Raw genomic sequence first — 14879 nt, 5'->3', positions numbered from 1 at the left:
CTTATGTTATTTCTCATATATATGTGTGTGCATGTATATATATATATATATCCACAGCTCCCCCCAGTATTGTAACTGGGGACTCTGAGTAAAACCAGCTCACACAGGTTGAAAACACGCCCAAGGAAACACCCTTTCATACAACATGCGATTAAACAGCAGAACTCCTTGTCACAGGGTATCATGGAGATGAAAGACATCAGCGTTCAGAAAGAGATGAGGCAACACTGCCTGGAAAAGCCCACCAAATGCAATTAAACACTTTACAAGACACACACTGGCCCAGAAGGGTCTTGCTGCCTGCAGGAAGGATGAGCAAGTAGGAAAACCATGGATGGTTGCTGTCCTCTTGCTCTCTTCCCCTAGAGAACCCATCAGAGATGCTGGCTCTGCACCAGTGGACCTTCATCCCATCTCACCATCCCAATGTTCCCAAAGCTAGGAGCAGAACCAGGCCATACCTGAAACTCATCTGGAACACCTGCCCTTGGTTGACGTGCTGGGTCCTGTTGTTATAACCATGCAGCATCTCCCCAAAGAGAGTGTCGTTGAACTTGGCATCCGACTTGAGGCACTTGGGGCCCTCGCAGATGTCAGACAGCATCAGGCAGGACTTCCCATCCGGGGCCAGTTTGTACTCCTCCACGCACCTGTGGAGCACCACAAGCTACTTAGAACCACAGCCTGGTTTGGGCTGGAAAGGACCTTAAAGCTCATCGAGTCCCAATCATGGGCAGGGACACCTTCCACTAGGCCACCCCACAAGCCCTGCCATGGGATAAGTCTCTGATGAGTCCAGCCGAGCACCACCAATATCTACAGCAGCTGCCTGGGAAGGTGCTGTTTTGTGTCCAAACATTCCCAAGGCAAATTCAAGCTCCTGTGCTTTCTTCCACTCTGGAGTGCCCCCATGCAAGGAAACAGCTCCTTTGCCCTTTGGTCCCACTTCCAAGAACATTGTGGGTAAGATACACACTCTCATCTTCGACAGACAGGAAGGGAAACTGAGGCAGGCAGCAGGGGGCATCTTCTGCTCATCCTCTCCTCTCTTTTCTCTGGCCTTTTTCCTCACACTGGCTCCCAGATGACAAGGAAACCTCCATTCCCTGCCTGCCCCTTCCTCTCCATAGCCACAGCACTCTGCTAACATCAATCCCATCTCCATCCAGGTTTGCTCCCCTCTCCCATTCCTCTGCCGCCTTTTAATGCTGCAAACAAAACCTGCACCCGCCTGTCACACCTTTCCCTGCCTGTTCCCGAGGTGCAGCTCTGCCTGGAAAAGGGATCCTGAAAAACCAAGGGGAAAAAAACTCTCTGCCCTTGGGGATGGAAAACTGAAACGCGGATTCCCTGTGTGGGTGTGAATGGAGACCATGATTTTCTAGACCATCCCCACAAAGGTTTCTGGTGCCCATATGGATTTCCAACCCCTTTGGCAGGCACGGTGCAATGTGCTCGCTCTCAGTGACTCAACTGCTCTGTGCTGCTAAACCAGCATAGAAAAGAAGGTGGTGTGGAGGAAACCAGCAAAAAGGGATACAAAGAGAGAAAGTGACATGGGCAGAGCTCCATGGGCTGCTCTTCCCCAGCTGCAAGCAGCAGCCAGGGCTGCAGGAGATGCTGAATCTGCAGCATCGGGATTTCAATGGATGCTCCTTGGAGTTAATGGTAGGAATTTGCTTCCTTGTGGGTATTTCCTTCCCAAAAGCGCTCCTTTTCCCCTTCTTTACCCTAATCCTTCCCACCGGGATGCGAAGTAGGTTCCTGCGTGTGCCCAAGGGCATGAACCAGCCAAGGGATGCAATGTGCAGAGCTCCAGGGCTGGGCAATGGATGGCTGGCTGGATGGCTGCAGCTGTGCAGCATAAAGCCAGATAATCACTGAGCTCCTTTTAGAACATACTGCAGCCAGGGAGATTTTCCTGAGAGAAAATGCTAAATTGTGTAGGATTATAGGATCTTGGCCAAAATCAGGGATGAAACTCTATTTTAAGAGAGGCACAGGGGAGGGGGGGGGGGAAGTAGTGTTTTTTAAACAAATCCTCCACCTTCCCCCTCCAACACCCAATGTACAGTTTTTGGGTCCCTTCACAGTGAGTCACAGATCAAACTGTGCCGTCACACAGAGGGGGAGAGGAGGAAGGTGCAGCTGCTCACAGTGCTCTGTGCGCTCCCATATGCTTTTGCCCGCAGGCAAACCAGGTGCTTCTATTCCCTACTGGAAATCAGCTCCATAAACAGCTTAAAGTACCTTGGGCACCCAAGAAAACCCTCTCTGGGCTCACTGGTTTGGGGATGGGGTGCAGGAGGGTTGGCAGGGATGGAAATGGGCACAGGTTATCTATGTACAAGTGGGAGATGGAGCACTGGAAGGGACTCACCCGCAGAACATGAAGATAGTGCTGGACGAGGGGTCGTGGGGCAGAGGAAGGGTCTGCTGCAGACAGAGCTGCTCGCAGCCACCGTTGAAGCCATCCGAGCAGTCGATCCCTTTGGAGTAGTCGTAGCAACCGGTGCCATCCTTCATGGGTCGGAGGTCCTCAGGGCACTGCAGAGAGAGAAGGGATGCGTTGTCCTCACAGAGCCTGGAACCATAGCCTGGTGGGTGCCCTCCTTGGGCAGAGCTCACCCAAGAATGATAGGAAAAAGGGTGATGGGTTCAAACTGAAACAGGGGAAGTTCAGGTTAGATATAACACAGAAGTTCCTCCCTGTGAGGGTGTTGAGGCGCTGGCACAGGGTGCCCAGGCACATGGTAAATGCTCCATCCCTGGCAGTGTTCAAGGCCAGGTTGGATGGGGCTTGGGTGCCATGGTCTAGTGTGAGGTGTCCGTGCCCATGGCAGGGGGCTTGGAGCTGGATGATCTTAAGGTCCTTTTCCAGCCCAAACCATTCTATGATTCTATGAATGATGAATGGGGCACCCCCAAGGGGTGTGCATCACCTTGCACAGCCTTTGGGGAAGAGGCAAGGTCCACAGGGCAAGGACGAGGTCTGCTGTGAAAGCCTCACTCCCCATCCTTCCTCTGGAGGAGGGTCAAATCCTCAAGGCAGCAGAATGACAGAGCAATGAAGCCTCAAGTCCATGTGGGGTGAGGGTGACAACCTCCCTAACACAGAACCATAGAATGGTTTGAGTTGGATGAGACCTTAAGATCATCCAGTCTCAACCCTTGCCACAAGCATCTTGCTGCCTCCCATGGGAGGAGCCGGTGGTGGAGGCAGGATCACAGCCCAGCTCATCAGTTTTCCACAGCCAAGGGAACCATGCTGATTCACAGAAGCTGGCGAGCTGCTGCTGGGTTTTAATTCCTGTTTCCCAGCTGGTTTTCCTTGTCCCAGAAGATAAAAGCCATCAGGCAGCAAATGCCACCAATAAATTGTCACCCGGATTAGAGCGCTATTGCACTGGTGCTATTTATCCCTTTTCACCAACCACACACACACAAGCACCAACAAAAGGGCCGGTCCTTGAAAAAATACATGTATCTTGTCCAGGAGCAGCTGGCAATTAAAAATGCATTATGGAATTCCTTGAGGATGGGTTAGACTGGAGCTTGTACAGGTAGTGATGAAGGCAGGTTATAAATGGCCTCTTGTCAAGCAGAAGAAAGGTTATAAAGCCGCTATACTTTGTGGTTAAAAAAGAAAATCAATTTTCCACGTGAGCAAAACGCTGTACATATTAATATAGAAGTTCAGGATGCTCTGGACCCTGCTTCCAACACCAGCAATGTCCTGATGGGACTCACTCTTAGCTACTCGAGGACCAAACTGCCTCCATGGGACAGCAAAGATGCTTTAGGGAGCCCTGGCCCACCTCAGCCAAGCACTGAGAAGTTTCTCTTCACCTCCTAGAAACCCGGTGCCATTTCCCTGTGGCAGCAGCATCGACGCTGCTTCTGCCCTGTCTTCTGTGATGTCTCAAGCATTTCCATACCCAGTGCTCCTCCGACACCTTGCTGGCTTCATGCCCTCTGCTCTGAAGCTCAGGTGGACCTTGCAAAGCTCAGCACCTTCCCTGGGTAAGGTGGGAAGGGGAGAGGCAAGGGAAGGCTGAGAGGCATGAGGCTTTTCTAGCCAAAGGATGCTGGCAGCAAAGGGCCTTGGAAAAGGATGCTGCCTGTGTCTGCAGAGCAGGCAGGGCACAGGCAGAGCCCCAGAGGGACAGCCTGGGGAACAGTAAGCCTGCCTAGGCACGAAGCAGCAGCAGACATGGGAGCAGGAAGCTTTGGAGCTGCACGCACAGAATAAATACGAAGGAGGAGAGGACACTTGGAACAATCTGTGCTTTTCACCGCCGAGCTGCCTGGGAAACAGGATCAGCATAAGTGTGTGTGTGAATCCGCAGCTCCAACACTCCTCCCCTGTGGTCTCCTCCACGTCTGCTGGCCCTGCTGTAAGAATGAGGGCTGTGCAAATTGGCAGCAGCACATCTCCCTGGGGGACACGGAGGGCTGACTGCAAACAGCATCTTCCGCTCCACGGCACCGCATCCGCCTCTCTGCTGCTCCCCCCATGCCCACGGGGATGGGGAGGTCTGGGGTTCTGCCCAAGTTCCTCTCTGGAGCTCCCGAGGGACCCTCCAGGGCATTGAAGGCAACTGGATGGGACCTCGAGTCAGCAGGAGCTGCAGGGTCACAGCCAGAGGAACAGCCACTGCTCTTCTGAGCTGTCATTTGGAACTCTCGCCCTGGCACTGATCCATGTGCTGAGCTCAGCGTCTTCCTCACCCCACAGAGGAAGATGATGGCTTTTTCCCCAGGACTGGGTTAGCAGGTCACCCCTCCCCGTCTTTAGCCCCGCTCTGCTCAAGGCCACCCTTGGGATATTCCTCCCATTTGGGCTTTTAATCATCAATAAAACGTGTTTCCTTTCTGTTTGTAATTATGCATCTTAATACACATTAATTATGGCAAGCAAACAGCTCAGCACAACATTTGCAGAAGAAAGCATCCCCGACACATCCACCCCAGCTCGGCACGGAGCCGGCTCTCCAGCTGCTCTGTTGCAGCAAGAAGCTCTCCAGGGACAGAAAGCTTTGGGAACACAAAGCAGGGACATAAGGAGGTGTCCCTGCTTGCTAGGGCTGTATGGGACAAAGATGCTGGGCAAAGCAAGGGAACCAGTGAGCTCCATGATTAGTGCCGGGCAGGAAAACCAACAGGCAGATGGCAGGAAAGGCAACAGCCTCAGCACGAAGCGGTTTGCAGGGATGAATATAGATGGAGCAACTGTTGGGCACAAGAATACTCTGTTACAGACTTCTCTGCCCTTGGAGATGAGGATTTGCAATCAGGATGTCACACAGCAAGGGGAGAACTAAAGCCCATTTGGGTACAAATATGCTCTTGCCCACAGTAGTCAGAAATGAGCCAGGAAAAAGGCGGCCTGTGCTAATCCCAACCCCTGGGCTGTGCTGAAGGGTCAGTCTGAGCTCCCAGGTGGGCTTAACAAAACCAATGCTCACTGGGCTTGTATAAAGGACCAGATCTGTTATTGCTGACATTGATTTGTCTGGCTCAGACAGCAGAGAACCAATAATTACAGTGAGCTTTAATCAATCCCCCATCAATTCAGCTGCAGTTCCATTTGTGATCTGCCTTGGCAGTGACACAGGATGGGGGGCTGTGTAGGGAAAATGATTAGGAAATCAATAAGCAACTCAATCAATAACTCCATCTGGGCGATCATGGGTGACACATCCCTCCCTGACGCGTGGAAAGCTGGTGAGATGTGGTACCCAAAACCTCTGCCTTTCCCTCATCCGGATACAGGATGAATCCATTTATCCAGGGAGGCAAGAGGATCCTACGAGCCATTAGACAGCAAGTCAAAAGAAAAAGCTGTTTGTGGTTTCTCATGTTAGACCTGCACTGCTTGGGAACTGGCTTCAAACTCCCAGGGCATCCTTCATCCGTGGATCTGACAAGCAAAACTACCTCGGAGCTTGGGAAGAGAGCCTGATATTAATCCGTGTTAGAGAGGAAGAGAGAGGTAAGGGGAGACTCCAGCTCATGCTCTGCTCTGCAAAGCCAGGGAGAAGCTGGTTAGCACACAAATGTAATGCCACAACCTTGCAGATCCGCTCCGTCTACACAGGAGTGAATTGGTTTCTGTTTGGCAACGTCCAGCCCTGAAAATTGCTCTTGGGACTGGAAAAGAAAACTCAGTTTCTTCTCTTCTTCTGCATTAGCACCGATAATTGAGATCCTGCAGGCTCGACGTGAGCCACAGCCACAAGAACCAAACCCTGCTGCTGCTGAAGGAGGAACCGTGGGCAGCTCGGTGGGGTTTGGCTGACAGAATGGTCCTCACCCCACCACACCACCCATCTGTTTGTGATGGCAGTCAGCAAACGGACTGCAGGTATGCACGGGGAATGGATGTGCTGAATCACAAAGTGCTGTTTCTAGCTGGGTTTTGGAGAAATGGGCTTTTTTCACCCTTTAAATGACATCTCCAAGGTGAACAGAGCGGCAGAGCAGGCAGGACAGGCTGCATCCTTGGGATACCACCAGAGCCTACACCACTGATGAACAGCACCATGGTTTGGAACCAAATGGGATGTCTGTGTCCGGTGCTGCCACCCCAGCACAGTGCATGGCACCGTGTCAGCATGTGGCCTCCTGCCACCGGGACACAGCACAGCTCCTCTGCCCACCACCACCATCCTCAGCACGATCAGAGCAAACACAACGGGAGAAGAATCATTGAACCCCAGCCTGCTTTGTGTTGGAAGGGACTTAAAGCTCATCCAGCTCCAACCCCTGCCACGGGCAGGGACTCGTTCCACTAGAGTAAGGTGCTCAAGGGGAAAGAAAAGGAGAATCCACTGAAACCTGTACCAGATTGTGTCTGAGGAAAATAAGTATCTGAACAGCAGTATCTGAAGCAGTATCTGAACGAGTCCCTGCTTGTGTTAGGAAAGGAAAGGGCATTTGCTCACTTTCTCATTTAGAGAGCTCATTAGCAGCGAGATGGGTGAGGGGATACTGAAAATAAAGTGTCATTACTGCCACGGATCCCCCAGATGAGAGCACACCAGCTCTTTATCTGAGCTGCCTGCCAGGGTTTCCCACCTCAGCTCCTCTCTTCTGTTAAGTTTAAAATCAAGCCTATCTAATAAACTGTTTCTATAGAGACTAAACTGCCCTTGTCATTATTCTGCTCTGTCTTCTCAACATTGGCTGCCTTTTTGTCAGGAACTTCTGGACTGGGGTATCAGAGGTGATGCTCAGGCGAGCCCGCTCCTACTGCACTCTGGGTACCACACACCAATGTCTGGATGCATCCAGAGGTGAGACCCAGGACTCAGTGCTGCAGAGTGCAATGTCCAAATGAACCCATTTTATCTAGAGCCATCACCACTCCTCACCCAGGAACCTCTTCAGCATAAGACAAGAACATAAATATGAAGCACTGCTGAGGTACAAGCAAGTGCCAGCAGTTTGAGCTCCAGACTATGCACTGGCATGTATTTATTTGCTTGTTGGAGCTCAGAAATGATACAAATGCAGTAAACTCTTCTATGTCCATATATATATACACACACACTTACATATATATATATATATATTCAGACAACTTCAGCCTTTGCTTTCCTAGCTTATAAGGTTCCAGTGATCAACGCTTTTCAGCAGCAGCAGGACCAGAGTCTGCCTGCACACAGCCTGGTCTCTACGGGTGGGATTTATCTCTCCTTGCCTAATATTAAAGCTGATGTTAGTGACTTAGCATTAGGTCACTAATGCGTGACCATCACCTCCAGGCCATCTCTCTCCAGGGCCACCCCTGCCTGAGGGCAGTGATGTCCTCACCACCACCCTCCCCAACACCTCACTGTGGGGAGCATCCTTCCCAGAGGAAAACATTACAACTGCTTTCAGAAATAAGTCATTATCTGCCCACTCTTCCTCCCTCCCCCTTGCTTCCTTTTCCCTTTCAAGACCATCAATCATTATTTTAGCCTCAGAAAAATCAAACCCATCTGTTTCCCAGGCTCCCGAGCACACACTGTGATAGCTCACCCTCCTCAGCTTGGTGTCCCTCCCCATGACATGGGCTGGGGCTCCATGGAGGAGACCAAAGCTTGGGCAATGAGGCATCATCTCCTCACCTCTGGCCACTACGCAGCTCTCACATGGACCCTCCTGCACAAGCTGCCATGTGTATGTCAGCATCTCAATTCAAAGTGGGATGGACTTGTTTCAAGCAGTTGATGGGATGCTTGAACAGATACATGTACACAGATAGAAGTGCTCAGAGCTCCTGGAGCAAGGAAATCAACCTAGTGGATACCCCACAGCTGCTCCCCTTCCTGAAGACACCAACAGCACATTTGGAGGTGTTCCAGCATCTCCTGCCCATCAGGGCATCTCCTTTCCCAGGCACAGCAGAGGCTGGCACCTCCCACGACCTGTGGGAGACCAGAAACTCAACTCCTGCTCCACCTGACATCAGGGTACAGCCCAGCCACAGCACACCAAATCCTACAACCCAACCCAAACCCAAAGCCCCAGCCTAGCTGCAATCACAACACATAAAGCATCCCAGTCTGGTGGGGATCAGAGGGGAAAAGGGCTGGAGCCAGCTAAGCCCTTTGAGGAACACTGCTAGAAAAGCCAACACTGGAGCAAATGGGGCTTTTATAACCCAAGCTACTTCCTCACAGGCACAAATGGATACTTCCAGCTCACCTCAGTGCTTCCTGAGCTATTCCACTTGCTTTTAAACCTAGCCATCACCTTCTGACATGATGCAAACCCCTTCTGCAGCACTGCAAGCAGAGGCAGGTGGGTGGTGGGCTCCCTGCCATGGCCGGCATCAACCACAGCAGCTTTTACTTCTCTGTCATCCTCAAATCCCATTTTTATCTCACGTAAACGAGATCAATCCAAACCTACAGGCTCCTGAGGAGGGGACTTGCTGCTTCCAACCATAACATGAACAGGGAGTCTGCTTCAGGGAGCCAGCTAAAGTTTAATGGGATTAGAGGGGACCTGTTCCCTCCCCATCTCCCTCCCTTGAGCATCTCTAACTTAATGAGTTGGGTGCCTCTTAAGGATGAGTTTTTATTCTTCAATGAACAATTGTCTGTCAGAAAAAATGCAGATTTGATGAAGCTTCAGTGTTTTGTGGGAGTCCATCAATTACAGCTCAAAATTCATTGGGAAATTAGGAGAGGGTTGCATTTTGACGAGGTTGAAATGGTTTGCTTTCCACCGCCTGATTTTGTTTTCATTTCAGGCTCCACACTGGGATAATGCAACGTGTGACGTAAAGTCCCAGATGATAATGCTGGAATTGAACATTTCTCCCTCCTTAAGAGAAGAGATGCTTTGAACCAAAAGATTTTGGACGTTTCACCCAGTTTCCCCCCAGGAATATCAGTTCTCAGCACCATCCACTCCATTTTGAGGTACAATCCACCCCTCATGGTCCCTGAGCTATCTCTGGGTGACTTGTGCTGGAAGGAGGAGATGGGAGCAACTGTCCTCCTCCTTCACTTCTAATCCCATTTCTCCCTGAACAGTTATTCTCTTAAATGAAGCCATTTCCCTGCCCGACTCAGCAGCAGCCAAGGAACAGCCCATCATTTTGATGTGGAAAAGAGCTAAAGAAAAGGATTAGCTCCAGCCAGGCTGTGTTAAGGTTAGGTGCCTGTGTGGACCATGCCAAGTTTCTCCTTCTCTATCTATAAAGGCTGGGATCAGCTCCACACCAGTGTCGCCGTGGGCCACAACTTCATTAAGAGACACTGGTAGTAGATGCTCTCCCTTCTGCCCACTGCTGAGCCCAAGAAACCCTCCTGCCTAATGGGCTGAGCCTGTGACCATGGAAAAGAACAGCTCACACGGTCCTTGTAGGCAAAACATACCTTTTTCTCACTCAGCTTAGAAACAAATCTGCGCTAGAGGAGCCCCAGCCTGAGAGCAGGATGATCAGCAGCAGGATTTCATGTCTGTGCAGAGCAGCGGCACCCAGCTTGGTGGGCTCTCCTACCCCTTCCTGACACCTCTCCCAAGGTGGGATGGAGCCAACATCTTTGGGCTTCTATGGCACACATCATTCTCTTCCAACCTAAAAGATTAAGTCACCAACATCTGCAGGCATCACCCCTCTTACTCCCTTGAGGCTGCAATCCTGCCGTGCTGGGGCTCTCAAACAGGCAGGGCCATGGGGTGGCAGATGCAAGCAACCTTCTTCTCCCCGGGTGGATGAGAGGATTGGCATCAGTGAGTGAAACCATGCTGAGAGACAGGTGGGGAAACCTGAATTAAAGCCATTTTACAGGTGTTCCCTTCAGTCCCTCAGGGCCAATTCACAGGTTTTCATCTTGAATTATAAATCACCAACACATGAGGGTTAAGCACTTCTCTTCCTTCAGCATCCTCCCTCCGAGCTGAGCAGCTACTACTGCGCCAGTAGAAGGGAGCAGCAATACATATATGTCTCAATATATATTCTCCTTTACTAGCAATAATCAGACTTATTCCTTCAGCACACTTAATCCTGGTTTACTGTGATCCCTGCAAGGTAGTATGAAACACATTGCACTCAATGTGCAGAGAGGTTTAGAGAAGCTCATTGGGATTTTGTTTTCTTGGGATATTCCACAAACCCAACAGGAATTCTAGGAAAAGCAGCACAGAATCAGCTTTTCTAGAGCTTGGGGATTGCGTTGCTATGTTTCAGGTGGGGCTTAAAGACAAGGCTCCAGTTAGCAATGCCAAGGTCTTTGCAAGGTTGCAGCTCATCCTTAGTTACCCAAATGAAAAAGGCCTCCGATAAGAAAAGAACTGCAGGAAGCCTTTAGGCACTAATGCCATCTACTGGGTACACGTCAAAACAACACAAAAGCCATGAGATTAAGGGAGGGGAAAGGGCCCATCCCCATGGAAAGTATGGGATGGAAGTTGGGGACCGCACTGCAGAGCCTTTGGGGTCTTGTAGGTGATCCCTCGCATGTAACTATGCAAAGCAACATCCTCTTTTCTCCTTCCTAAGCCCAATGAGAGCGTCCTCAGAGATGCTCCACCGCGAGCTGCATCAAACCACCCTCCGCCTTTTAACCGAGTCTTTTTAAAGCCAAACGATCAGGTAATGGCAGAGCCCACGCTGCTAAAGAGCCCAGAGATAAATGCATCCCCAAGTCCTCGCAGAATTACTGGAAGCCGTATTAAAGGCCCGGCGAAGCTGGTAACAGATGATGATTATATATAAAAGGAATAAGAAATCCTTGAGATTTGTGCTGCTCCCTGGTTGAGCTGCTGGGCTCCAGCTCTGCTGTGTATTAATTGCTTACAAGGCTGCCTCTGTATTTTATGCTCAGTACCTGCCTGGAACATTTGTTGGATTTAGCCTTGATTGATGAACCACTGATTATGTACTTCTGTGGTCCTCAGCAAATTAATACACTGTTGACTGCTAAAGATTAACAACATGTCCTGATTTGCAAAACAGTGCCCAGAGTAAAGCTGGAGCAAGCCTAGTGCTAAAATTAGTAGGCAAATGCTCCCTGAACTCCATAAAAAGGGGAGAGCTTAATTAAATTACATCCCGATATTGCCCACAGCACTTACCAAATTGGCAAAGGGAGTTCGCAGCAGTTCAGCTCTCAAACTTACTGACAACCCCACAATGACCCCAGCCCTGCTCGCACCCAGCAGGCTCCAGGAGCAGGGTTGGGATGAGGAAGGGATGCGTTACACAGTGCAGAAGGTACCAAAAGGTCACACTCTGGGGATGCAGCAAGCTCCAAAACTCAGCTCCCATCACCTATGACTTAACACCATGAGCATGACACAGGGCTGGGGCAGCACTGTCTGGCCACCAATTAGGCTCTTCCCCAGACAATAGCCATAGACCATGGTCAGAAACATGGGACAGTGTCCTCTAGACCTCTGTTTCTTGGGACCTACAAGCAGGCTGAGTGTAAAACAGGGTTGGGAATGCTGGGAGGGATGGAGCACTGTGCCTTTGGTGTCATCGCCATGGGAAGCAGGGAGAGATGTGGATCAGTGGTGGGGTGCAGCAGCATCTCCAAACTCTCCCCAGGGAGCTCAGCTCTGTTGTCCTCAGCCTGCAGCTGAGACTGAGGAGCTGGGGGGGTTTCACCCCGTGACTGAAGGGTTGTGGAGGGGGACAGAGCAGCCTCATGCTCCTGCAGTGGGCAGAAAAGGGGGTGAAAAGCAGAGGAGGGAAGGATAAGCATCACTGCAGTTATCTCCTGTTCCTATTGGATGCATAGCCCTGGGAGCAGGAGGACAGGGGATGCCCTGGTCTCCATGTGTCCCCTCTTACGCATAGCTTCTGGGGGAGGTGATGTGCTCAGGAGAATGGCTCCTGCTGCATCTCCATCCTCCCCTGCTGCCCGCTCTGTACAGTTTATCCTCTGCATAAAGCCTCTGTCAGGCATTACAGAACAGGGGGTTATTCTCTCTGAGTGACACAGTTGTCAATTTCCACCTCTCCATGCACCACGTGGAGCCCTGGGCCTGTAATGTATTGACAATTTCAATCTTAATATATCCTGACTTCTAAAAAGAGGCATCTCTTCCCCCAGTGGCACAGGGAGGTTGAGTCCCGATTGCTTCTGACAGTGTCTAGGAGGCCTGTTGGCGTCGAGAGCAAAATAACACCCAAAAATAGGGGGACCCCCCGCCCCCCACCCCAGTAGAGTAAAAAGGAGGTCAGAAAAGGGAATAAAAGGCAACGGGAAAAGCAGAGGAGCACAAGGGGAAGATGGCACCAGGCGCTGCTGGTGACACATGAGGCTGTCACGCTAAATGGCCTTAACAAGCAACCAGAGAAGGGGATAATGAAAACGGAACCCCCGGGACAGCACCGCTTCAGCCTGACCTTTCCCTGTGCTGCATGTAAACATCTTCAATAAATAAAGAGGCACTTAACTCCTGCCTCTGCCCACGTGGGAGGGATGGGGCAGCGGGGGCTCAGCCCGCACGGAGAAGGCAAGGGGCAGAGGTCTGGGGGGCTTCGGAGCAGCAGGGATGGGTTTTTGGAGGGCAGTGGAGTGAGAAGCAAGCTCTGGATCCCTGGCTGGGGTCACCACCCGCTGCTAGGCAGGCATGAGCTCCTACAATAGGCAGACAACAAGGGATGCTCCGGGTTTCCCACCGCTTCTCAAGGCTCGGCCCCCGAGCATCAGTGTCATAGCAGACCCCCACCACCTCCACACACAGGGAATCATAGAATCAACCAGGTTGGAAAAGACCTTTAAGATCAAGTCCAAACTTTACCCCAGGAAGTGGTGATTTTGCTGTCAAGGTGAGATGGGGTAGAGCAGGGAGAGGTGCTGAGCTCTGCTGCTCCCACCTGGAAGCACAGTGAAACCCCTCCGTACCTCAATAGCTTGGAGCATTTCAGAGCCTCTGCCCAAAACTAATGGCCTAGGGTCTAATAGGTCTTTTGGAGGGGCCTCAGGAGATTGTCTGGCAAGACACAAGCATGTTCAGAAACAAATCAAAGCTGTGAGGGTGTCAGAGGGGCCCAGAGCAGGAGAGGATGGGGAGATGCTTCATCTTCCTCCAACACTGGAAAGCACACGGCAGGACTAAAAGCAAGGCTGCTTCTGGTCTGTGCTCTCTTGACAAGCAGGAAAACAACCATCAGCCTCAAGCCTTCCTCTTTTGCTCATCTGAGCCCCTGGGCTGCTTCCCCGAGGTCCTTCAGACATATGTGATCTGCTATGAAGGCCCCAGAAGAGGGGGAGAGCCCACCGCCAGCACACACATCCCCTTAGCCGCATCCCTGGGGAGGGACAGGCAATGTCCCCCTCTTCTTTGCCCCCCCCAAAACAGACTCCAGAATTGGGATGAGCACCCATGTACCTACCACACAGCCCGTGGAGTCCACCTTGCGATCTGAAACACACTTGAAGTTGCGGGTGCAGCCACCGTTGTTGCGGGAGCAGTCCCGGACCGGCCCGAAGGAGGAGAGCAAGTCATTGATGGTTTCAAAGTAGGTGGACAGCATCGCTTCTTCCCTTGGAGAGAAAAGGCACCGTTAGGGCTGGCAGGGAGCTGGGAACACATGGCATTGGTAGGGGAAGCCATAAAGAGAGCTGCTCTGGTATTCCAATTAGCAAAACCAAGTCAAAGGAAGCTTCCCAAGAGGATTAAGGCTTTGTGATTATACTGTATGGAAGAAGTTTGCTGCATAAGTGACATTCTTGATAAAAATCAACCAGTTATGGGGTTTCAAAGATACTATCTACCATTTCCATGCAAGCTAGCAATGAAGAGGTACTTTATTCATAGCCTGGACTTGTGCGTGTGGTTCCAACCCCATATAGACAGCAGCGAATCCACAACAGTGAAACTCCTCCTGGACATTTCACAGGTGGGACAAGCCTCCCTGAGCACCTGCTCCTCATCCATCACCTGGGGACACTCTCAGAGCTGGAATTCCACATGAAACCTGGCTTTGCACCAAGATGTGGATGTGGTGGCTCATTCCCGTGCTTGGCTCTGGGTGACCTGGAGCAGGGATGCAGGGATGGGGACAGCTCTCTGCAGCTCTGCTCAAGCCCTTGATGCCTCTGCAGAGCCCCTGGCGTGGCCATGCTGTGACAGCCCTCTTAAGCAAGAGAGAAGCATAAGAAGCATGAGAGCCCTTTGCACAGCAGATTCTGTCTGTGACGAAGCATCCAGGCACTTTGCTTTCTGCTGGGTTCCTGCAAAGGGAACACAGATGCTTCTCAAGAGCTTTAAGCATCTCCAAGGTATTTGTCATCTTCAAAGCATGTTTTATATATTAACCTCTACTTGCAATCCATCTTGGCCAATAGATCCCATCATCCTCTCACCAACAGGACAAAGAGATTAAGCCAAGGTCAAAGCGCAAGTCACTGATGGCG

At 51.1% G+C, this 14879-nt stretch overlaps 1 protein-coding gene across 4 annotated transcripts in view; it reads right to left on the bottom strand.

Moving 5' to 3' along the window:
- ASTN2 (astrotactin 2) overlaps nucleotides 1-14879 on the bottom strand; it is a 331851-nt gene that overhangs the window by 137131 nt on the left and 179841 nt on the right. For all 4 annotated transcript variants that reach the window (XM_061476701.1, XM_061476705.1, XM_061476702.1 and 1 more), the window contains 3 exons: nucleotides 13856-14006; nucleotides 2381-2547; nucleotides 462-650 (listed from right to left, as the gene is read on the bottom strand). In XM_061476701.1, coding sequence (XP_061332685.1) covers nucleotides 462-650; nucleotides 2381-2547; nucleotides 13856-14006 — 507 coding nt within the window. The remainder of the gene's footprint in view (nucleotides 1-461; nucleotides 651-2380; nucleotides 2548-13855; nucleotides 14007-14879) is intronic.

The sequence above is a fragment of the Pezoporus flaviventris genome, unplaced genomic scaffold, assembly GCF_033815535.1.
Source record: "Pezoporus flaviventris isolate CSIRO_AGI_PZ_B2104156 unplaced genomic scaffold, CSIRO_AGI_Pfla_v1 ptg000097l, whole genome shotgun sequence".
In the NCBI taxonomy this organism is placed as follows: Eukaryota; Metazoa; Chordata; class Aves; order Psittaciformes; family Psittacidae; genus Pezoporus; species Pezoporus flaviventris.
Note: the sequence above shows the minus strand (reverse complement) of the source record. Positions and strands in the feature narration are given on the sequence as shown.